Raw genomic sequence first — 27,500 nt, 5'->3', positions numbered from 1 at the left:
AGGATGCTGCCCTCCCGTAGCTCCCACCGTCGCGTCGTAGATCCTGGTCTTCGGCTCTACACGTACACGTAATCGCTTCCTCTCCGTCGGGTTAAGCGCTTCCTGCGTCTTCCTCAACCGGAAAAAAATGAACTTCTCAATTCGTGTCTGTCGCATTTGGAGGAGTGCCCCCTACCCCTCCCAGTGCATGAGCCCGTTTTCTGTTGTCCAATTCTATTTGCTCCCTAGTCTTTATGATTTTATGTTATTCTATCATTTAATTCTTACATCTTTATATTTCTGAGTCCTATTTTCAGTTCAGTTTTATTTGTATGATTTCTTAACATCCAGTTTTAATTTCTAATAATGTTTTTTTTTGTGTACATTTGGCCCGGGGTCGAAAGGACGGGATAAAGGTTGTGTAGGTCTGGTAAGTAGATAGTGGAATCGGGTGGTTTTAAAAGTGTGATTTGCTGTTGGAGTGTATGTAAGGTAGCATTTACGGAGGAATTCAGGGAAACAGGTTACCGGACTTGAGTCCTGGAGGTGGGAAGTACAGTACATGCACTCTGAAGGATGAGTGAGAATGTTACAGTCCTGGAGGTAGGAAGTACAGTATCTGCACTCTGAAGGATGAGTGACAATGTTACAGTCCTGGAGGTAGGAAGTACAGTATCTGCACTCTGAAGGATGAGTGAGAATGTTACAGTCCTGGAGGTAGGAAGTACAGTATCTGCACTCTGAAGGATGAGTGAGAATGTTACAGTCCTGGAGGTAGGAAGTACAGTATCTGCACTCTGAAGGATGAGTGAGAATGTTACAGTCCTGGAGGTAGGAAGTACAGTATCTGCACTCTGAAGGATGAGTGAGAATGTTACAGTCCTGGAGGTGGGAAGTACAGTACCTGCACTCTGAAGGATGAGTGAGAATGTTACAGTCCTGGAGGTGGGAAGTACAGTACCTGCACTCTGAAGGATGAGTGAGAATGTTACAGTCCTGGAGGTGGGAAGTACAGTACCTGCACTCTGAAGGATAAGTGAGAATGTTACAGTCCTGGAGGTGGGAAGTACAGTACCTGCACTCTGAAGGATGAGTGAGAATGTTACAGTCCTGGAGGTGGGAAGTACAGTGCCTGCACTCTGAAGGATGAGTGAGAATGTTACAGTCCTGGAGGTGGGAAGTACAGTACCTGCACTCTGAAGGATGAGTGAGAATGTTACAGTCCTGGAGGTGGGAAGTACAGTACCTGCACTCTGAAGGATGAGTGAGAATGTTACAGTCCTGGAGGTGGGAAGTACAGTGCCTGCACTCTGAAGGATGAGTGAGAATGTTACAGTCCTGGAGGTGGGAAGTACAGTACCTGCACTCTGAAGGATGAGTGAGAATGTTACAGTCCTGGAGGTGGGAAGTACAGTACCTGCACTCTGAAGGATGAGTGAGAATGTTACAGTCCTGGAGGTGGGAAGTACAGTACCTGCACTCTGAAGGATGAGTGAGAATGTTACAGTCCTGGAGGTGGGAAGTACAGTGCCTGCACTCTGAAGGATGAGTGAGAATGTTACAGTCCTGGAGGTGGGAAGTACAGTACCTGCACTCTGAAGGATGAGTGAGAATGTTACAGTCCTGGAGGTGGGAAGTACAGTACCTGCACTCTGAAGGATGAGTGAGAATGTTACAGTCCTGGAGGTGGGAAGTACAGTACCTGCACTCTGAAGGATGAGTGAGAATGTTACAGTCCTGGAGGTGGGAAGTACAGTACCTGCACTCTGAAGGATGAGTGGGAATGTTACAGTCCTGCAGGTGGGAAGTACAGTACCTGCACTCTGAAGGATGAGTGAGAATGTTACAGTCCTGGAGGTGGGAAGTACAGTACCTACACTCTGAAGGATGAGTGAGAATGTTACAGTCCTGGAGGTGGAAAGTACAGTACCTGCACTCTGAAAGATGGGTGAGAATGTTACAGTCCTGGAGGTGGGAAGTACAGTACCTGCACTCTGAAGGATGAGTGAGAATGTTACAGTCCTGGAGGTGGGAAGTACAGTACCTGTACTCTGAAGGATGAGTGAGAATGTTACAGTCCTGGAGGTGGGAAGTACAGTACCTGTACTCTGAAGGATGAGTGAGAATGTTACAGTCCTGGAGGTAGGAAGTACAGTACCTGCACTCTGAAGGATGAGTGAGAATGTTATAGTCCTGGAGGTGGGAAGTACAGTGCCTGCACTCTGAAGGATGAGTGAGAATGTTACAGTCCTGGAGGTGGGAAGTACAGTACCTACACTCTGAAGGATGAGTGAGAATGTTACAGTCCTGGAGGTGGAAAGTACAGTACCTGCACTCTGAAAGATGGGTGAGAATGTTACAGTCCTGGAGGTAGGAAGTACAGTACCTGCACTCTGAAGGATGGGTGAGAATGTTACAGTCCTGGAGGTGGGAAGTACAGTACCTGTACTCTGAAGGATGAGTGAGAATGTTACAGTCCTGGAGGTAGGAAGTACAGTATCTGCACTCTGAAGGATGAGTGAGAATGTTACAGTCCTGGAGGTGGGAAGTACAGTACCTGCACTCTGAAGGATGAGTGAGAATGTTACAGTCCTGGAGGTGGAAAGTACAGTACCTGCACTCTGAAAGATGGGTGAGAATGTTACAGTCCTGGAGGTGGGAAGTACAGTACCTGCACTCTGAAGGATGAGTGAGAATGTTACAGTCCTGGAGGTGGGAAGTACAGTACCTGTACTCTGAAGGATGAGTGAGGATGTTACAGTCCTGGAGGTGGGAAGTACAGTACCTGCACTCTGAATGATGAGTGAGAATGTTACAGTCCTGGAGGTAGGAAGTACAGTACCTGCACTCTGAAGGATGGGTGAGAATGTTACAGTCCTGGAGGTGGGAAGTACAGTACCTGTACTCTGAAGGATGAGTGAGAATGTTACAGTCCTGGAGGTAGGAAGTACAGTATCTGCACTCTGAAGGATGAGTGAGAATGTTACAGTCCTGGAGGTGGGAAGTACAGTACCTGCACTCTGAAGGATGAGTGAGAATGTTACAGTCCTGAAGGTGGGAAGTACAGTACCTGCACTCTGAAGGATGATTGAGAATGTTACAGTCCTGGAGGTGGGAAGTACAGTACCTGCACTCTGAAGGATGAGTGAGAATGTTACAGTAATGGAGGTGGGAAGTACAGTACCTACACTCTGAAGGATGAGTGAGGATGTTACAGTCATGGAGGTGGGAAGTACAGTACCTGCACTCTGAAGGATGAGTGAGAATGTTACAGTCCTGGAGGTGGGAAGTACAGTACCTGCACTCTGAAGGATGAGTGAGAATGTTACAGTCCTGGAGGTGGGAAGTACAGTACCTGCACTCTGAAGGATGATTGAGAATGTTACAGTCCTGGAGGTGGGAAGTACAGTACTTACACTCTGAAGGATGAGTGAGAATGTTACAGTCCTGGAGGTGGGAGGTACAGTACCCGCACTCTGAAGGATGAGTGAGAATGTTACAGTCCTGGAGGTGGGAAGTACAGTACCTGCACTCTGAAGGATGAGTGAGAATGTTACAGTCATGGAGGTGGGAAGTACAGTACCTGCACTCTGAAGGATGAGTGAGAATGTTACAGTCCTGGAGGTGGGAAGTACAGTACCTGTACTCTGAAGGATGAGTGAGAATGTTACAGTCCTGGAGGTAGGAAGTACAGTATCTGCACTCTGAAGGATGAGTGAGAATGTTACAGTCCTGGAGGTGGGAAGTACAGTACCTGCACTCTGAAGGATGAGTGAGAATGTTACAGTCCTGGAGGTGGAAAGTACAGTACCTGCACTCTGAAAGATGGGTGAGAATGTTACAGTCCTGGAGGTGGGAAGTACAGTACCTGCACTCTGAAGGATGAGTGAGAATGTTACAGTCCTGGAGGTGGGAAGTACAGTACCTGTACTCTGAAGGATGAGTGAGGATGTTACAGTCCTGGAGGTGGGAAGTACAGTACCTGCACTCTGAATGATGAGTGAGAATGTTACAGTCCTGGAGGTAGGAAGTACAGTACCTGCACTCTGAAGGATGGGTGAGAATGTTACAGTCCTGGAGGTGGGAAGTACAGTACCTGTACTCTGAAGGATGAGTGAGAATGTTACAGTCCTGGAGGTAGGAAGTACAGTATCTGCACTCTGAAGGATGAGTGAGAATGTTACAGTCCTGGAGGTGGGAAGTACAGTACCTGCACTCTGAAGGATGAGTGAGAATGTTACAGTCCTGAAGGTGGGAAGTACAGTACCTGCACTCTGAAGGATGATTGAGAATGTTACAGTCCTGGAGGTGGGAAGTACAGTACCTGCACTCTGAAGGATGAGTGAGAATGTTACAGTAATGGAGGTGGGAAGTACAGTACCTACACTCTGAAGGATGAGTGAGGATGTTACAGTCATGGAGGTGGGAAGTACAGTACCTGCACTCTGAAGGATGAGTGAGAATGTTACAGTCCTGGAGGTGGGAAGTACAGTACCTGCACTCTGAAGGATGAGTGAGAATGTTACAGTCCTGGAGGTGGGAAGTACAGTACCTGCACTCTGAAGGATGATTGAGAATGTTACAGTCCTGGAGGTGGGAAGTACAGTACTTACACTCTGAAGGATGAGTGAGAATGTTACAGTCCTGGAGGTGGGAGGTACAGTACCCGCACTCTGAAGGATGAGTGAGAATGTTACAGTCCTGGAGGTGGGAAGTACAGTACCTGCACTCTGAAGGATGAGTGAGAATGTTACAGTCATGGAGGTGGGAAGTACAGTACCTGCACTCTGAAGGATGAGTGAGAATGTTACAGTCCTGGAGGTGGGAAGTACAGTACCTGCACTCTGAAGGATGAGTGAGAATGTTACAGTCCTGGAGGTGGGAAGTACAGTACCTGTACTCTGAAGGATGAGTGAAAATGTTACAGTCCTGGAGGTGGGAAGTACAGTACCTGCACTCTGAAGGATGAGTGAGAATGTTACAGTCCTGGAGGTGGGAAGTACAGTACCTGTACTCTGAAGGATGAGTGAGAATGTTACAGTCCTGGAGGTGGGAAGTACAGTACCTGCACTCTGAAGGATGAGTGAGAATGTTACAGTCCTGGAGGTGGGAAGTACAGTACCTGCACTCTGAAGGACGAGTGAGAATGTTACAGTCCTGGAGGTGGGAAGTACAGTACCTGTACTCTGAAGGATGAGTGAGAATGTTACAGTCCTGTAGGTGGGAAGTACAGTACCTGTACTCTGAAGGATGAGTGAGAATGTTACAGTCCTGTAGGTGGGAAGTACAGTACCTGTACTCTGAAGGATGAGTGAGAATGTTACAGTCCTGGAGGTGGGAAGTACAGTACCTGCACTCTGAAGGATGAGTGAGAATGTTACATTCTCCCTTCGTCTCCATTCACTCCTATCAAACACGCTCACGCATGTCTGCTGGAAGTCCAAGCCCCTCGCACACAAAACCTCCTTTACCCCCTCCCTCCAACCTTTCCTAGGCCGACCCCTACCCCGCCTTCCTTCCACTACAGACTCATACACTCTTGAAGTTATTCTGTTTCGCTCCATTCTCTCTACATGTCCGAACCACCTCAACAACCCTTCCTCAGCCCACTGGACAACAGTTTTGGTAATCCCGCACCTCCTCCTAACTTCCAAACTACGAATTCTCTGCATTATATTCACACCACACATTGCCCTCAGACATGACATCTCCACTGCCTCCAGCCTTCTCCTCGCTGCAACATTCATCACCCATGCTTCACACCCATATAAGAGCGTTGGTAAAACTATACTCTCAATCATTCCCCTCTTTGCCTCCAAGGACAAAGTTCTTTGTCTCCACAGACTCCTAAGTGCACCACTCACCCTTTTCCCCTCATCAATTCTATGATTCACCTCATCTTTCATAGACCCATCCGCTGACACGTCCACTACCAAATATCTGAATACATTCACCTCCTCCATACTCTCTCCCTCCAATCTGATATCCAATCTTTCATCACCTAATATTTTTGTTATCCTCATAACCTATATATATATAATATATATATATATATATATATATATATATATATATATATATATATATATATATATATATATATATATATATATATATATATATATATATTGTAAGTGTCTTGGTCCGGGGGTGGGGGTGGAGGAGATGCCCATATCTACCACCAATCCAGCGTTTCCAGGAAATGTCAGAAATTTCAAACAAATGCGCAGTGCGTGTCCAATTCTCCTCGGAGACGGGTTTTCGATATTCACTGTCATTCCCGGAGACACGAGCGTCGTTTAGACGGGGCGGAACTACCGAGTTATTGCTGTTCTTATTGTGGAATTAAGGTGTGACAGTTCTCCTTTGAATTATAGGCTACTTCTGCCTCTCTCTATCTTAACATTCTTATATATATATATATATATATATATATATATATATATATATATATATATATATATATATATATATATATATATATCGTGCTGAATAAGTAAACCTTACGATTTTTGCATAAATAACAACGCTCTTCTTGCCGAATAAGACAAGCTAAAATTTGTGTATGCAGTAATTTCGCAAAAATAATTCTGAACCTAACGAGAAAATATATTTCATTGCGTTTATTAATAAATTATTTTAAACTTATCTAAAATATATTTAGCTGGATTAGGCTCAATTAAATAGCTCTTTTTGTGATAAGGTCAGGTAAATTTTCTAAGGTTCTTTTGGTACAAAATTATTAATTTTTACATTAACATAAATGAAAAAAAAATATCTTTAAACATATAAGAGAAATTTTTAGAAAGAATTTTAAATGGGTTCTTACTAAATGACTAATTTTACCTATTCGGCACGACATATACACAAACATATGCCAGGAATTAGATGAAAGAAAATGGAAATTAGGACTAAATTAGTGAAAAAAAGATATATAAGATTTTGAGAGAAATGTTAGGGATGAATTTGGGAAAATACTGGTGTACGATATTAGTCGTTTACGTTGTTTATATCTGGAGGTTATGAAGTGGATGGGACAGACTGCTGACTCTCCACAACCATTAACTGAGGACTTCATCCTAAATGCTGGGAATTCAAGAACGTTTCTACTTACTTTATCTCGTGTGTGTGTGTGTGTGTGTGTGTGTGTGTGTGTGTGTTTGTTTATACATTTCCCGTACCATCCATGGCCTCTCATCTAGCTCCTGGATCACCCCATGGTACGTCACAGTGTCGAAAACTTTCTTGAAGTCTGGCAAAATGCAGTCAACCCATCCCTCTCTTTCCCATTTTACCCTCGTTACCTCCTTCAAACCTGCAGGAGATTCAACGTCCCATATATACCATCCTAAATCCCTTCTCCCTAACAGTATATTGACCAAACCTTCGATTTAAAGTTCATTTCCGCTCTATATCGCGTCACTGCTCGGTAACCGGCCATCAAGACGCTATTTATCCGGTTAACTTATTGGCGGACGCCGCAGGCGGGGCTGTCGAACCGTTCACAGTGATGTGAATGGCTCACACACGTTGGCATTTATCCCGTGAGGGTTTATAGCACGGCTTTACAGGGCCTTACTCAGCAGTCACAGTTTGTCAATAGGCAACACATTACCTACAATATATATATATATATATATATATATATATATATATATATATATATATATATATATATATATATATATATATATATATATGTGTGTGTGTGTGTGTGTGTGTGTGTGTGTGTGTGTGTGTGTGTGTGTGTGTGTGTGTGTGTGTGTGTGTGTGTGTGTGTGTGTGTGTGTGTGTGTGTGTGTGTGTGTGTAGGCTAAAAGAAACTCTTCTGTATATAGTGTAGTGTTAAGTATGGTGTAATGTATGATGTATGATGTATGCCATACGTATTGTATTAGGTCTACTGAAGTTATCATGAGGTGTATTTGCTGTATGACTGCAGCTGTATAATGTATTTGGTGTAATATATAATGAACGGTGTTTAACACTCTCTCCTGGATAACATAAAATTAAGTACCGTTTACTTTAAGGGTTCCCGTTGTTTGTCGAACACAACAGAAGCTCCAGCACTGTTCCATTACACTAGCACTTCCCGTTTCTCTTACAAACAACAGAAGCTGTTGTTATCTCCCAAGCAAAATCTTTTATTGAACTTACTGAGAAAGTTTTTCCCAACTGTAGATTAGATTCTGACTGGCTGTATATGGTGTGTGTGTGTGTGTGTGTGTGTGTGTCATCTCCAGGTCAGAGCTTAATTATCACCAGGTAAGTTCGTTATTACACTCTAAATTACTCTTTAATTACCACTTATAGGTGCAATAATTGCTTCTATAATTACACTGTGATAATCACCTAGACGTTTTTCTCATTAATCCCCTCGTTTATGACCTCGTCTCACACGGATTTAATAGCTTAAGACGAACCTGTCTTCCATAAGTGTTCCTTAGGTCACACACACACAGGGCCAGGAGCTGTGAGTCGACCCCTGCAACTACAACTAGGTGAGTACACACACGTCTATCGTAGGTGGTAACCTAATGAAGGAGGTCACCTAGCTTAGGAGTCACCTAACGAAGGAGGTCACCTAACTGAAGAGTCACCTAACGAAGGAGGTCACCTAACTTAGGAGTCACCTAACGAAGGAGGTCACCTAACTTAGGAGTCACCTAACGAAGGAGGTCACCTAACTTAGGAGTCACCTAACGAAGGTCACCTAACGAAGGGATCACCTAACTTAGGAGTCACCTAACGAAAGTCACCTAACGAAGGAGGTCACCTAACTTAGGAGTCACCTAACGAAGGAGGTCACCTAACTTAAGAGTCACCTAACGAAGGAGGTCACCTAACTTAAGAGTCACCTAACGAAGGAGGTCACCTAACTTAAGAGTCACCTAACGAAGGAGGTCACCTAACTTAAGAGTCACCTAACGAAGGAGGTCACCTAAGATGAGACAGGAGATGAAACAAAAAAACAGTTTACCCTAATGAAATGAAACTAATAAAGAAAATGGGAATTATTATTATTATTATTATTATTATTATTATTATTATTATTATTATTATTATTATTATTATTATTATTATTATTATTATTATTTTAACATTATCAGAGGTAGAAGGGAAACTGTTATAAAGTTTGCAGTGAACACTGGATTATTCATTATTATTCAGCTTGAAGACGATTATTATAGATGTGGAAATTAATGAGATATATGTGCTTTGTGTACAACTCCTTTCACTGTTAGTGCCACTGTGTCACTGTCTGTGTCACTGTTGGTGTCACTGTTGTATCACTGTGTCACTGTGTCACTGTTGGTGTCACTGTGTCACTGTTAGTGTCACTATGTCACTGTTATAGCCACTGTTAGTGTCACTATGTCACTGCTATAGTCACTGTTATTACCACTGTTAGTGTCACTATTAGTGTCAATGTATCACTGTTTTTATCACTGTTAGTATCACTGTTATTGTCATTGTTAGTGTCACTGCTACTGTCACTGTTAGTGTCACTGTTATTGTCACTGTTAGTGTCACTGTTTATTGTGACTGTTAGTGTCACTGTTATTGTCACTGTTAGTGTCACTGTTTATGTCACTATTTCCACAGTGTCAGTGTTCATACCAGTTCTCTCTCGTAGGATTCTTGTATTGAACACATTTAGTGAACACATGTTGAACACATGTTGAACACATGTTCAACACATGTTCAACACATGTTCAACACATGTTCAACACATGTATTGAATATAGTCACCCGGGCGTAAAGACATGTAAACAGGAATTACTGGTATGTGTGTGTGTGTGTGTGTACCCACCTATACGTGACTACAGTGGTCGAACCACAGCTCCTGGCCCCGCATCTTGGCTGCTGGCTACAAGATTCACTCCTGATTTAGTAAGTCTTTCAGTTTTCTCTTAAAACATTACATGGATACCGCGTCTACCATCTTATTTTCGGATTTACCTTAAAGATTAATATCTTCCAAGAATACATAGAACTCAAGGTAAACAGAAATATGTAAAAGAGTGGAGAACATAGGAGACGTGCAGGTGACCTGAATAAGTCAACATCTGTCAATATATGAAGATACACTGGTGTTGTACATGTGTCTAATTAAATTGTAGGTATTGTATACCATTACTGTGTTGATGCAAAAGTCAAAGGTCAGAGCGATGAGGTTTATATATATATATATATATATATATATATATATATATATATATATATATATATATATATATATATATATATATATATATATATATAAAACCATATTTTGTATAGGCTGAGGGACTGATCACCTCCTGTGTTATAATTGCCAGTATTCGACTGAGAAAGCCTGCTACGCGGGCGAAATGTTTGACCAATACAGGTGGTGGCTCAGTACTGCACCTGTGTCGTACTCATTAAGCTGTGAGACAGCGTTGCAAACCCACACGAACACAGTCTCTAAGAGGTTTTTGTCAGTCGAATACTGACAAAACGGGACCGAGGGACTGAGGTGATCTGTCCCTCGGTCTTGAGAGAAGGTTGTCATTCTCTGTACCAACAACAGCAGGGAACCACGTTCACCTCAGTACAGTCATTAGCAAATTTCTGCTTACCTATTTCCTTTGGCTCAACAAACGCATCATAACTGTGTTAATGGTATACAATACCGAGCACTTGATGAGTTAGACACATGTACAACACCTGTGTTCCTTTATGGAACTACAGGTGTTGATATATTCAGGTCACATGACCTAGGTCTACACACACCCAACATACATTCCTTCAAACACACACACACACACACACACACACACACACACACACACACACACACACACACACACACACACACACACACACACACACACACACACACACACGAGGTATGATAAAGGTCATGGAACAGGGAGAGTGACCTAGTAGTGACCAGTGAAGAGGCGGGGCCAGGAGCTGTGAATCTATCCCTACAACCACAATTAGGTGAGTACACATACACACACATACAATTCACAATTACTTCTCTTCACTAATAATTGCTTGTACTCAACACGTACAATCAGATACTCATTATATAAATTCCCTTCATATATATCAATTATAAATTCCCTCTATATATATAAATTATAAATTAGAGATTAGTTACGTTAACTTGAAGTGATTTATAAACTAATTACATTCGTCTAAAGTAACTGTGTCTTATTACAGGTTTGAGACGATGTCTTCCAGAACTATGACTTCTTTCCTCAACCTACTGACCTGCCTGGTTCTAGGTAGGTGCAAAAAGCCGACCTGCTGACCTGCCTGGTTCTAGGTAGTTGCTAGACTCCGACCTGTTGACCTGCATGGTTCTAGGTAGGTGCTAAACGCTGATCTGTTGACCTGCCTGATGCTAGGTTGGCGCTAGACCCACGACCCTCTGACCTGCTAGGCTCTAGGTCACCCTGCTGACTTGCTAGGAATTATGTCACCCTGCTGACCTCTCAGCAAGTCCAGAGGTTAAACTCTTCAGCCTCTCACTTGGAATAACAAGAAAACATTCTTGGAATTAACTCGATGCTGCTATTCAGAGGTGTAACGCCTGCTGTGTCTCAGTCACCCTCAACCCCACCTGCCCCCTCCTTCAGCCCCACCTGCCCCCTCCTTCAGCCCCACCTGCCCCTCCTTCAGCCCCACCTGCCCCTCCTTCAACCCCACCTGCCCCTCCTTCAACCCCACCTGCCCCTCCTTTAACCCCACCTGCCCCTCCTTCAACCCCACCTGCCCCACCTTAAAACCCACCTGCCCCTCCTTTAACCCCACCTGCCCCTCCTTCAACCCCACCTGCCCCTCCTTTAACCCCACCTGCCCCACCTTCAACCCCACCAGCCCTTCCTTCAACCCCACCTGCCCCTCCTTCAACCCCACCTGCCCCTCCCTTAACCCCACCTGCCCGTCCTTCAACCCCACCTGCCCCTCCTTCAACCCCACCTGCCCCTCCTTCAACCCCACCTGCCCCTCCTTTAACCCCACCTGCCCCTCCTTCAACCTCACCTGCCCCTCCTTTAACCCCACCTGCCCCTCCTTCAACCCCACCTGCCCTTCCTTCAACCCCACCTGCCCCTCCTTCAACCCCACCTGCCACTCCTTCAACCCCACCTGCCCCTCCTTTAACCCCACCTGCCCCTCCTTCAACCTCACCTGCCCCTCCTTTAACCCCACCTGCCCCTCCTTCAACCCCACCTGCCCTTCCTTCAACCCCACCTGCCCCTCCTTCAACCCCACCTGCCCCTCCTTCAACCCCACCTGCCCCTCCTTTAACCCCACCTGCCCCTCCTTCAACCCCACCTGCCCCTCATTCAACCCCACCTGCCCCTCCTTCAACCCCACCTGCCCCTCCTTCAACCTCACCTGCCCCTCCTTCAACCCCACCTGCCCCTCCATCAACCCCACCAGCCCCTCCTTGAACCCCACCTGCCCCTCCTTCAACCCCACCTTCCCCTCCTTCAACCCCACCTGCCCCTCCTTCAACCCCACCTGCCCCTCCTTCAACCCCACCTGCCCCTCCTTCAACCCCACCTGCCCCTCCTTCAACCCCACCTGCCCCTCCTTCAGCCCCACCTGCCCCTCCTTCAGCCCCACCTGCCCCTCCTTCAACCCCACCTGCCCCTCCTTTAACCCCACCAGCCCCTCCTTCAACCCCACCTGCCCCTCCTTTAACCCCACCTGCCCCTCCTTCAACCTCACCTGCCCCTCCTTTAACTCCACCTGCCCCTCCTTCAACCCCACCTGCCCCTCATTCAACCCCACCTGCCCCTCCTTCAACCCCACCTGCCCCTCCTTCAACCCCATCTGCCCCTCCTTCAACCCCACCTGCCCCTCCTTCAACCTCACCTGCCCCTCCTTTAACTCCACCTGCCCCTCCTTCAACCCCACCTGCCCCTCCTTTAACCCCACCTGCCCCTCCTTCAACCCCACCTGCCCCTCATTCAGCCCCACCTGCCCCTCCTTCAACCCCCATAAACACGTTGCAATATACACCAGCAATGTATCACTCAAACCTATATATACCATCTTTATACAAACAATGAATCTTCTAAGTCTTGCGTACCATATTATGTATAAAAGTATACACCCTTGAAGACTTATACTTAGTGAACGAGAAAGCAGAATACATAAAAAAAACAGAGACAGAATAACAGAACGTCAACAATTGGAGAAGAAATATAGACGTTAGAAGGTCCCGGACGTAAAGTATAAACGGAGAAACTACCCGTAAAGCGATGCAGTAAAAACAAATGACAGTCGGGAGTCGAGGGGGGTGAAAAAACATTGGAACCTCTTTAGTTACAGTGTTTGCCTGTCCGTGTGTCGTTCAGAGAGAGGGTTGAAACCCATTTCTCCAGGCCTATTTCAAACTGCTGGCGCTCTTGAAGGGTGAAGGAGTGTACTCTGGAGTGTTCTCTGGAGTGCACTCTGGAGTGTACTCTGGAGTGTACTCTGGAGTGTACTCTGGAGTGTACTGTGGAGTGTACTGTGGAGTGTACTGTGGAGTGTACTCTGGAGTGTACTCTGGAGTGTATTCTGGAGTGTATTCTGGAGTGCACTCTGGAGTGTATTCTGGAGTGTACTCTGGAGTGTACTCTGGAGTGTACTGTGGAGTGTACTGTGGAGTGTACTGTGGAGTGTACTCTGGAGTGTACTCTGGAGTGCATTCTGGAGTGCACTCTGAAGTGTATTCTGGAGTGTATTCTGGAGTGCACTCTGGAGTGTATTTTGGAGTGTACCCTGGAGTGTACTCTGGAGTGTACTCTGGAGTGTACTCTGGAGTGTACTCTGGAGTGTATTCTGGAGTGTAGGTATCGCCTGGCTGGTTTTGCCCGACACACAGCTTGAGTACAAGGTACGGCAGACACTCCCTTCCGGGGAAGATATAGTGGGAGTTAGTCCAGCAACTGCAGGTTCAGTAGCGGGCCAGGAGTTCAGGCTCGACCCTTGCTACCGCGAATGAGTTGGTGCACACACACACCTCTTTAAAAAGTACACCCCTTTCAGAAAAATAACGCCCCTTTCAGAAAAATAACGCCCCTTTCAGAAAAATAACGCCCCTTTCAGAAAAATAACACCCTTTTCAGAAAAATAACGCCCCTTTCAGAAAAATAACGCCCCTTTCAGAAAAATAACGCCCCTTTCAGAAAAATAACGCCCCTTTCAGAAAAATAACGCCCCTTTCAGAAAAATAACACCCCTTTCAGAAAAATAACACCCCTTTCAGAAAAATAACACCCCTTTCAGAAAAATAACACCCCTTTCTAAAAAATGACACCCCTTTCTAAAAAAATAACACCCCTTTCTAAAAAATAACACCCCTTTCTAAAAAATAACACCTCTTTCTAAAAAATAACACCCCTTTCTAAAAAATAACACCCCCTTTCTAAAAAATAACACCCCTTTCTAAAAATAACACCCCTTTCTAAAAAAATAACACCCTTTTCTAAAAAATAACACCCCTTTCTAAAAAATAACACCCCTTTCTAAAAAACAACACACTTTCTAAAAAATAACACCCTTTCTAAAAAATAACACCCATTTCTAAAAAATAACACCCCTTTCTAAAAAATAACACCCCTTTCTAAAAAATAACACCCTTTCTAAAAAATAACACCCTTTCTAAAAAATAACACCCCTTTCTAAAAAATAACACCCTTTCTAAAAAATAACACCCTTTCTAAAAAATAACACCCTTTCTAAAAAATAACACCCTTTCTAAAAAATAACACCCATTTCTAAAAAATAACACCCCTTTCTAAAAAATAACACCCCTTTCTAAAAAATAACCCCTTTCTAAAAAAATAACACCCCTTTCTAAAAAATAACACCCGTTTCTAAAAAAATAACACCCCTTTCTAAAAAATAACACCCCTTTCTAAAAAATAACACCCCTTTCTAAAAAATAACACCCTTTTCTAAAAAAATAACACCCCTTTCTAAAAAATAACACCCCTTTCTAAAAAATAACACCCCTTTCTAAAAAATAACACCCCTTTCTAAAAAATAACACCCCTTTCTAAAAAATAACACCCCTTTCTAAAAATAACACCCCTTTCTAAAAAAATAACACCCCTTTCTAAAAAATAACACCCCATTCTAAAAAATAACACCCCTTTCTAAAAAATAACACCCCTTTCTAAAAAATAACACCCCTTTCTAAAAAATAAGACCCCTTTCTAAAAAATAACACCCTTTCTAAAAAATAACACCCATTTCTAAAAAATAACACCCTTTCTAAAAAATAACACCCCTTTCTAAAAAATAACACCCCTTTCTAAAAAATAACACCCCTTTCTAAAAAATAACACCCCTTTCTAAAAAATAACACCCCTTTCTAAAAAATAACACCCCTTTCTAAAAAATAACACCCCTTTCTAAAAAATAACACCCTTTCTAAAAAATAACACCCCTTTCAGAAAAAAATAACACCCCTTTCAGAGGAGAATTATTAACAATTACAAAAGCCATTATTCACCAGGGAAATATCCTAATTTAAGAATGTACAAATATTTATAGATTATTAATGTGGCGGCGGTATAATGTTGTGTTGAATTATAGGCGGAGATAAGAGAGGCTGGATATAATATATAGAGGTAATATATTATCTTGTTTTACCTACGTTATAAAGGGGATTTAACTCCTTAGATTAATGGTGCTAATGGGATGGAAGGTAAAGGGAAGTCATCTGTTAATAGGATGGTGGGTTGGTGGTGGGTTGGTGATGGGTTGGTGGTGGGTTGGTGATGGGTTGGTGATGGGTTGGTGGTGGGTTGGTGATGGGTTGGTGGTGGGTTGGTGGTGGGTTGGTGATGGGTTGGTGATGGGTTGGTGATGGGTTGGTGGTAGGTTGGTGATGGGTTGGTGGTAGCTTGGTGATGGGTTGGTGATGGGTTTGTGGTGAGTTTGCGGTGGGTTTGCGGTGGGTTTGTGGTGAGTTTGCGGTGGGTATGGGGTGGGTTTGTGGTGAATTTGGGGTGGTTTGGGGTGGGTTTGTGGTGGGTTTGGGGTGGGTTTGTGGTGAGTTTGGGGCGGGTTTGTGGTGAGTTTGTGGTGTTTGGGGTGGGTTTGTGGTGTTTGGGGTGGGTTTGGGATGGGTTTGTGGTGAGTTTGTGGTGTTTGGGGTGGGTTTGTGGTGTTTGGGGTGGGTTTGTGGTGTTTGGGGTGGGTTTGGGATGGGTTTGTGGTGAGTTTGTGGTGTTTGGGGTGGGTTTGGGATGGGTTTGTGGTGAGTTTGGGGTGGGTTTGTGGTGAGTTTGTGGTGTTTGGGGTGGGTTTGGGGTGGGTTTGGGGTGGGTTTGGGGTGGGTTTGGGGTGGGTTTGGGGTGGGTTTGGGGTGGGTTTGGGGTGGGTTTGGGGTGGGTTTATGGTGAGTTTGGGGTGGGATTGGGGTGGATTTGGGGTGGGTTTGCGGTGGGTTTAGGGTGGGTTTGTGGTGAGTTTGTGGTGTTTGGGGTGGGTTTGGGGTGGGTTTGGGGGGTTTATGGTGAGTTTGGGGTGGGTTTGGGGTGGATTTGGGGTGGATTAGTGGTGAGTTTGGGGTGGGTTTGGGGTGGGTTTGTGATGAGTTTGGGGTGGGTTCGGGGTGGGTTTGTGGTGAGTTTGGGGTGGGTTTGTGGTGAGTTTGGGGTGGGTTTGTGGTGAGTTTGGGGTGGTTTGGGGTGGGATTGTGGTGAGTTTGGGGTGAGTTTGGGGTGGGTTTGTGGTGAGTTTGGGGTGGGTTTGTGGTGAGTTTGGGGTGGTTTGGGGTGGGTTTGTGGTGAGTTTGGGGTGGGTTTGGGGTGGGTTTGTGGTGAGTTTGGGGTGGTTTGGGGTGGGATTGTGGTGAGTTTGGGGTGGGTTTGGGGTGGGTTTGTGGTGAGTTTGGGGTGGGTTTGGGGTGGGATTGTGGTGAGTTTGGGGTGGGTTTGGGGTGGGTTTGTGGTGAGTTTGGGGTGGGTTTGTGGTGGGTTTGTGGTGAGTTTGGGGTGGGTTTGGGGTGGGTTTGTGGTGAGTTTGGGGTGGGTTTGTGTTGCGTTTGGGCTGGGTTTGTTGTGAGTTTGGGGTGGGTTTGTGGTGAGTTTGGGGTGGGCTTGTGATGAATTTGGGGTGAGTTTGTTGTGAGTTTGTTGTGAGTTTGTGGTGGGTTTGGGGTGAGTTTGTGGTGAGTTTGGGGTGGGTTTGTGGTGAGTTTGGGGTGGGTTTGTGGTGAGTTTGTGGTGAGTTTGGGGTGGGTTTGGGGTGAGTTTGTGGTGAGTTTGGGGTGGGTTTGTGGTGAGTTTGGGGTGGGCTTGTGATGAATTTGGGGTGAGTTTGTTGTGAGTTTGTTGTGAGTTTGTGGTGGGTTTGGGGTGAGTTTGTGGTGAGTTTGGGGTGGGTTTGTGGTGAGTTTGGGGTGGGTTTGTGGTGAGTTTGTGGTGAGTTTGGGGTGGGTTTGGGGTGAGTTTGTGGTGAGTTTGGGGTGGGTTTGTGGTGAGTTTGGGGTGGGCTTGTGATGAATTTGGGGTGAGTTTGTTGTGAGTTTGTTGTGAGTTTGTGGTGGGTTTGGGGTGAGTTTGTGGTGAGTTTGGGGTGGGTTTGTGGTGAGTTTGGGGTGGGTTTGTGGTGAGTTTGTGGTGAGTTTGGGGTGGGTTTGGGGTGAGTTTGTGGTGAGTTTGGGGTGGGTTTGGGGTGAGTTTGTGGTGAGTTTGGGGTGAGTTTGGGGTGGGCTTGTGGTGAGTTTGTGGTGAGTTTGGGGTGGGTTGAAGGGGGGGGGGGGGTTGAGAGCTCTCTCTTGCTAAAAGAAGGGGTGATAAAGAGAGTGAAAGAGAAAAGAGAGAGAGAAAGGCAGGGAGAGAGACAACAATGAAGGGAGAAAGATAGGAAGAGGCAGAGAGTAGAATATTTCTCATAATTTATCACTGAATAACATTAACCTAGTTGTCCAATTACTAACATTAACATACCTGCACACTTAGTAACATTAACATACCTGCACACTTAGTAACATTAACATACCTGCACACTTAGTAACATTAACATACCTGTACACTTAGTAACATTAACCTACCTGTACACTTAGTAACATTAACATGCCTGTACACTTAGTAACATTAACATACCTGTACACTTAGTAACATTAACATACCTGTACACTTAGTAACATTAACCTACCTGTACACTTAGTAACATTAACATGCCTGTACACTTAGTAACATTAACATACCTGTACACTTAGTAACATTAACATACCTGTACACTTAGTAACATTAACATACCTGTACACTTAGTAACATTAACATACCTGTACACTTAGTAACATTAACATACCTGTACACTTAGTAACATTAACATACCTGTACACTTAGTAACATTAACATGCCTGTACACTTAGTAACATTAACATACCTGTACACTTAGTAACATTAACATACCTGTACACTTAGTAACATTAACATACCTGTACACTTAGTAACATTAACATACCTGTACACTTAGTAACATTAACCTACCTGTACACTTAGTAACATTAACATGCCTGTACACTTAGTAACATTAACATACCTGTACACTTAGTAACATTAACATACCTGTACACTTAGTAACATTAACATACCTGTACACTTAGTAACATTAACATACCTGTACACTTAGTAACATTAACATACCTGTACACTTAGTAACATTAACCTACCTGTACACTTAGTAACATTAACATGCCTGTACACTTAGTAACATTAACATACCTGTACACTTAGTAACATTAACATACCTGTACACTTAGTAACATTAACATACCTGTACACTTAGTAACATTAACATACCTGTACACTTAGTAACATTAACATACCTGTACACTTAGTAACATTAACATACCTGTACACTTAGTAACATTAACATACCTGTACACTTAGTAACATTAACATACCTGTACACTTAGTAACATTAACATACCTGTACACTTAGTAACATTAACATACCTGTACACTTAGTAACATTAACATACCTGTACACTTAGTAACATTAACATACCTGTACACTTAGTAACATTAACCTACCTGTACACTTAGTAACATTAACATGCCTGTACACTTAGTAACATTAACATACCTGTACACTTAGTAACATTAACATACCTGTACACTTAGTAACATTAACATACCTGTACACTTAGTAACATTAACATACCTGTACACTTAGTAACATTAACATACCTGTACACTTAGTAACATTAACATACCTGTACACTTAGTAACATTAACATACTTGTACACTTAGTAACATTAACATACCTGTACACTTAGTAACATTAACATACCTGTACATTTAGTAACATTAACATACCTGTACACTTAGTAACATTAACATGCCTGTACACTTAGTAACATTAACATACCTGTACACTTAGTAACATTAACATACCTGCACACTTAGTAACATTAACATGCCTGTACACTTAGTAACATTAACATACCTGCACACTTGGTAACATTAACATACCTGTACACTTAGTAACATTAACATACCTGTACACTTAATAACATTAACATACCTGCACACTTAGTAACATTAACATATCTGTACACTTAGTAACATTAACATACCTGTACACTTAGTTACATTAACATGCCTGTACACTTAGTAACATTAACATACCTGTACACTTAGTAACATTAACATACCTGTACACTTAGTAACATTAACATACCTGTACACTTAGTAACATTAACATACCTGTACACTTAGTAACATTAACATACCTGTACACTTAGTAACATTAACATACCTGTACACTTAGTAACATTAACATACCTGTACACTTAGTAACATTAACATTCCTGTACACTTAGTAACATTAACATACCTGTACACTTAGTAACATTAACATTCCTGTACATTTAGTAACATTAACATACCTGTACATTTAGTAACATTAACTTACCTGTACACTTAGTAACATTAACATACCTGTACACTTAGTAACATTAACATACCTATACACTTAGTAACATTAACATACCTGTACACTTAGTAACATTAACATGCCTGTCACTTAGTAACATTAACATACCTGTACACTTAGTAACATTAACATGCCTGTACACTTAGTAACATTAACATACCTATACACTTAGTAACATTAACATACCTGTACACTTATTAACATTAACATGCCTCTACACTTAGTAACATTAACATACCTGTACACTTAGTAACATTAACATACCTGCACACTTAGTAACATTAACATACCTGCACACTTAGTAACATTAACATGCCTGTACACTTAGTAACATTAACATACCTGTACACTTAGTAACATTAACATACCTGCACACTTAGTAACATTAACATGCCTGTACACTTAGTAACATTAACATACCTGCACACTTTGTAACATTAACATGCCTGTACACTTAGTAACATTAACATACCTGTACACTTAGTAACGTTAACATACCTGTACACTTAGTAACATTAACATACCTGTACACTTAGTAACATTAACATACCTGTACACTTAGTAACGTTAACATACCTGTACACTTAGTAACATTAACATACCTGTACACTTAGTAACGTTAACATACCTGTACACTTAGTAACGTTAACATACCTGTACACTTAGTAACATTAACATACCTGTACACTTAGTAACATTAACATACCTGTACACTTAGTAACATTAACATGCTTGCACACTTGATAATTTCAACATTGCTCAAAATTCAACATTTTAAACTTGCTGTATCAATTACCCGGAGAAGTTAAACGAGAGTTTTACACTTGTTAACTTTTGTTGAACTCATTATCCCTTGATGAGAGAGAGAGAGAGAGAGAGAGAGAGAGAGAGAGAGAGAGAGAGAGAGAGAGAGAGAGAGAGAGAGAGAGAGAGAGAGAGAGAGAGAGAGAGAGAGAGCTAACTCTCACTCCTTATCTTCCCACAGTGGTGACAACAACAGTGCCGCCAGTGACGGACACTGGCCAGGATGCTGTCACTGTCCAGACCGCGGAGATGCCCAGCGGAGAAGCATCTTCCTCCTCCTCCTCCTCAGCATCCTCCTCATCTCCCATCAGCCTTATCTCCCACAGAGACGGTCCCAGGGTAAGTCTCCTTTGACCATATTAAACGCTAAATACACTGATGCACATGCTAACCACAACAGTCTAAATGCCCAGTCTCCTACATCACTCCACGGAGGATCGAGCCTTCATTTTTTTTCTCAGATTTACAGACCCGAAATAAAATTTATAATTTCTGCCCAGTGTGATTAATTCAGAAAATTTATATAATATAAACATGGCAGAGGTAAGCAAGTTTTGATTCAGAATTTATATTGTCCTCAGAATTTATATAAATTCAGATCACAACTGAATGGAACTGGGATAGATTGCCGGGTTGGGTGAGATGTATGAACAAGTCTCCTTACACCTGCTGCCCCTCTGCACCTAGCAGTAAATAGGTACCTGGATGGTAGGTGATTATTTTGGGTGGCATCTTGGGGGAGGGTTGTGTTCCATAGACAGTGATGAGCATTGAAATAAGTTAAGATAACAGCTGTTATCCTGTGAGCTGAGGTAAGATAACAGCTGTTATCCTGTGAGCTGAGGTAAGATAACAGCTGTTATCCTGTGAGCTGAGGTAAGATAACAGCTGTTATCCTGTGAGCTGAGGTAAGATAACAGCTGTTATCCTGTGAGCTGAGGTAAGATAACAGCTGTTATCCTGTGAGCTGAGGTAAGATAACAGCTGCTACCTTGTGAGGTAAGATAGCAGCTGTTATCCTGTGAGCTGAGGTAAGATAACAGCTGTTATCCTGTTAGCTGATGTAAGATAACAGCTGTTATCTTGTGAGGTAAGATAGCAGCTGTTATCCTGTGAGCTGAGGTAAGATATCAGCTGTTATCTTGTAAATGAGCCGAGCTAAGATAATAGCTCCTGTCTTGTAAATGAGCCGAGCTAAGATAACAGCTCTTATCTTGTAAATGAGCCGAGCTAAGATAACAGCTCTTATCTTGTAAATTAGCCGAGCTAAGATAACAGCTCTTATCTTGTAAATGAGCCGAGCTAAGATAACAGCTCCTGTCTTGTAAATGAGCTGAGCTAAGATAACAGCTCTTATCTTGTAAATTAGCCGAGCTAAGATAACAGCTCCTGTCTTGTAAATGAGCCGAGCTAAGATAACAGCTCTTATCTTGTAAATGAGCCGAGCTAAGATAACAGCTCCTGTCTTGTAAATGAGCCGAGCTAAGATAACAGCTCCTGTCTTGTAAATGAGCCGAGCTAAGATAACAGCTCCTGTCTTGTAAATTAGCCGAGCTAAGATAACAGCTCTTATCTTGTAAATGAGCCGAGCTAAGATAACAGCTCCTGTCTTGTAAATGAGCCGAGCTAAGATAACAGCTCTTATCTTGTAAATTAGCAGAGCTAAGATAACAGCTCTTATCTTGTAAATTAGCCGAGCTAAGATAACAGCTCTTACCTCGTCAAGTAAACTGAGTAAACAGAATTACCAACTCTGGAAACACACATGACAGAGGAGTATCGAAGTTACTTTTCCCTGCAGGTGGACATGCGGCATTCCGGAAACGTGTCGTCGGTGCTGGGACGGACGGCGTCTCTACGGTGTCGCGTCCTCGACAAGGGCAACAAGACGGTGAGTCTCGTAGGAAGGGCCAGGAGCTGTGACTCGATCCCCATCCCTCTCACACGGCAACCACAAAGAGGCGAGGAAGGCTACAGGGAAGTGTTTATCGACAAGTGCCTTTGGTAGACAGTAACTAACAGACAGACACACACATGACACATACATGGCACACACAGATGACACATATATGACACATACAGATGATATATAAATGACACACACACACACACACACATGACAGACACATGACACACATACATGACACACACACACATGACACACACACATGACACACACATGACACATACACATGACACACACACATGACACACATGACACATACACATGACACACACACACATGACACACAGAGACAAACACACACATGGCACACACACATGACACACACATGACACACAGAGATATACACACACACATGACACACACATGACACACAGAGAGAGACACACACACATATGACACACACATGACACACATGACACACACATGACACACACATGACACACACATGACACACACACATGACACACACATGACACACAGAGACATACACACACACATGACACATAGAGAGAGACACACACACATATGACACACACATGGCACACAGAGACACACACACACATGACACACACATGACACACACACATGACACACACATGACACACAGAGACACACACACACACATGACACACACAGGCGCACACACACACACACACATGACACACAGAGACACACTCACACACATGACACACACATGACACACACATGACATACACATGACACACATGACACACACATGACACACACATGACACACACATGACACACACACACACAAGACACACACACACATGACACACACACACATGACACACAGAGAGAGAGACACACACAGACACACACACATGACACACAGAGACACACACATTACACACATGACACACACACATGACACACGCACATGACACACACACATGACACACACACACATGACACACATGACACACAGAGAGACACACACACATGACACACACACACACACACATGACACACGCACATGACACACATGACACACACATGATACACAGAGATGCACACACACACATGACACACACACACACATATATATACACACACACACGCACATACACACACATACACACACACACACACACATACATACACACACATACACACACACACACATACACACACACACACACACATGACACACAGAGAGACACACACACATGACACACAGAGACACATACACACACACACACACATGACACACAGAGACACACACACACATGACACACACACACATGGCACACAGAGAGAGACACACACACATGACACACAGAGACACACACACATGACACACAGAGACACACACACACACACACACACATGGCACACAGACACACACACACATGACACACACCCACACATGACACAGAGAGACACACACACACATGACACACAGAGACACACACACATGACACACACACACACACATGACACACAGAGACACACACACACATATGACACACACACACACGTGACACACATGACACACACATGACACACACACATGACACACATGACACAGAGAGAGAGACACACACACATGACACACAGAGACACACACACACACACATGACACACACATGACACACAGAGAGACACACACATGACACATATGACCACATGACATACAGAGACACACACACACACACATGACACACACATGACACACATGACACACACATGACACACAGAGACACACACACACATGACACACACATGGCACACATGACACCCACATGACACACACATGACACTCAGACACACACACACACATGACACACACATGGCACACATGACACACAGACACACACACACACATGACACACACATGACACACATGACACACAGAGACACACACACATGACACATATGACACACACATGACACACACATGACACACATGACACACACATGACACACATGACACACAGAGACACACACACATGACACACATGACACACATATGACACACAGACACACACACACACATGACACACGCATGATACACATGACACACACATGGCACACAGAGACACACACACACATGACACACACACACACACACATGACACACACATGACTCACATGACACACACACACACACACATGACACACACATGACACACACATGACACACATGACACACACATGACACACATGACACACAGAGACACACACACATGACACACATGACACACATATGACACACAGACACACACACACACATGACACACGCATGATACACATGACACACATGGCACACAGAGACACACACACACATGACACACACACACACACACATGACACACACATGACTCACATGACACACACACACACACACACATGACACACACATGACACACACATGACACACATGACACACACATGACACACAGACACACACACACATGACACACATGACACACACATGGCACACAGAGACACACACACGCACACACATGACACACACACATGACACACACACATGACACACACATGACACACACATGACACACACATGGCACACAGATACACACACACACACACACATGACACACACACATGACACACACATGACACACACATGACACACACATGACACACAGACACACAGACACATGACACACAGACACACACACACATGACACACACATGACACACAGACACACACACATATGACACACACATGACACACATGACACACACATGGCACACAGAGACACACACACACACACACACACATGACACACACACATGACACACATGACACACACATGACACACAGACACACAAACACACATGACACACACATGACACACACATGGCACACAGAGACACACACACACATGACACACACATGACACACATGACACACATGGCACACAAAGACACACACACACACACACACATGACACACACATGACACACATGACACACACATGGCACACAGAGACACACACACATGACACACACATGACACACATGACACACACATGACACACACAAGAAACACTGGAACTCATTTCAAGAACACGGCATAACGATGAACAAATCACATTGTTGGTTATATGATCTGTTCACCATTTGTTCTGACACTGTTCTCAAAAATGACATCACTGGTGCGGTCTTAGTGTTCTGAAGAACGTTCACAGACGTTCTCTAGTAGTTCTCACTATTGTTCTCTTAGTGTTCCCAAGTGTGTTTTTAGTGGTTCTCTAGGCTTGCTGACAGGTGTATTCTCTCCTGGCAGGTGTCCTGGATCAGACACAGGGACCTACACCTGCTTACCGTCGACAAATACACCTACACATCTGATCAAAGATTCCAGGTAAGTGGCACCTAGACACTACCAGGTGAGTGGGACCTAGACACTCCCAGGTGGGTGGGACCTAGATACTCCCAGGTGGGTGGGTCCTAGACACTCCAAGGTGGGTGGGACCTAGACACTCCAAGGTGAGTGGGACCTAGACACTCCCAGGTGAGTGGGACCTAGACACTCCAAGGTGAGTGGGACCTAGACACTCCAAGGTGAGTGGGACCTAGACACTCCCAGGTGAGTGGGACCTAGACACTCCCAGGTGGGTGGGACCTAGACACTCCCAGGTGAGTGGGACCTAGACACTCCCAGGTGAGTGGGACCTAGACACTCCCAGGTGGGTGGGACCTAGACACTCCCAGGTGAGTGGGACCTAGATACTCCCAGGTGGGTGGGACCTAGACACTCCCAGGTGGGTGGGACCTAGACACTCCAAGGTGAGTGGGACCTAGACACTCAGAGGTGAGTGGGACCTAGACACTCCCAGGTGGGTGGAACCTAGACACTCCCAGGTGGGTGGAACCTAGACACTCCAAGGTGGGTGGAACCTAGACACTCCAAGGTGGGTGGAACCTAGACACTCCAAGGTGGGTGGAACCTAGACACTCCAAGGTGGGTGGAACCTAGACACTCCAAGGTGGGTGGGACCTAGACAATCCCAGGTGAGTGGCACCTAGATACTCCCAGGAAGTGGCACCTACACACTCCCAGGTGAGTGGGACCTACACACTCCCAGGTGAGTGGCACCTACACACTCCCAGGTGGGTGGGACCTAGACACTCCCAGGTGAGTGGCACCTACACACTCCCAGATGAGTGGCACCTACACACTCCCAGGTGGGTGGGACCTAGACACTCCCAGGTGAGTGTCACCTACACACTCCCAGATGAGTGGCACCTACACACTCCCAGGTGGGTGGGACCTAGACACTCCCAGGTGAGTGTCACCTACACACTCCCAGATGAGTGGCACCTACACACTCCCAGATGAGTGGCACCTAGACGCTCCCAGGTGAGTGGCACCTAGACACTCGCAGATGAGTGGCACCTACACACTCCCAGGCGAGTGACACCTAGACACTCCCAGTTCACCCCAAGTAACCTCAAACCACCTCAGATGATTCCTGAATTGCCGTAAAGTGACACGATATTACTTCCAGGTGACTTTCGGTGGTCATAAATTCCTTCAGGTGAGTCTAAATTCAGGTGACCCCCAGATGATGGTAAATATTGTGCCGCTTCCAGAAAACAATTCCAAGGTGATTTGGGTATATACATAGATCGAATTACTGAAGAAAGGCACGAGATAATAGCATCTGATAAAGGTTTCAATTAGCAGTTGAAAGACCTCAAAATTTATTTCTATTAGGTAAGGTTATATATATATATATATATATATATATATATATATATATATATATATATATATATATATATATATATATATATACATACGTGAGTGTGTATATAT

At 44.0% G+C, this 27,500-nt stretch overlaps 1 protein-coding gene across 1 annotated transcript in view; it reads left to right on the top strand.

The window, feature by feature from the left end:
• The window catches only part of LOC128705150 (zwei Ig domain protein zig-8-like), a 153,613-nt gene that overhangs the window by 58,566 nt on the left and 67,547 nt on the right, over window positions 1-27,500 (top strand). Inside the window, exons 2-5 of the mRNA XM_070099009.1 lie at window positions 11,176-11,240; window positions 20,901-21,058; window positions 22,521-22,610; window positions 25,965-26,042. Of these exons, the coding sequence (XP_069955110.1) occupies window positions 11,186-11,240; window positions 20,901-21,058; window positions 22,521-22,610; window positions 25,965-26,042 (381 nt within the window). The 5' untranslated portion in view covers window positions 11,176-11,185. The remainder of the gene's footprint in view (window positions 1-11,175; window positions 11,241-20,900; window positions 21,059-22,520; window positions 22,611-25,964; window positions 26,043-27,500) is intronic.

This window comes from Cherax quadricarinatus, chromosome 66 (assembly GCF_038502225.1).
Source record: "Cherax quadricarinatus isolate ZL_2023a chromosome 66, ASM3850222v1, whole genome shotgun sequence".
NCBI lineage: Eukaryota > Metazoa > Arthropoda > Malacostraca > Decapoda > Parastacidae > Cherax > Cherax quadricarinatus.
Note: the sequence above shows the minus strand (reverse complement) of the source record. Positions and strands in the feature narration are given on the sequence as shown.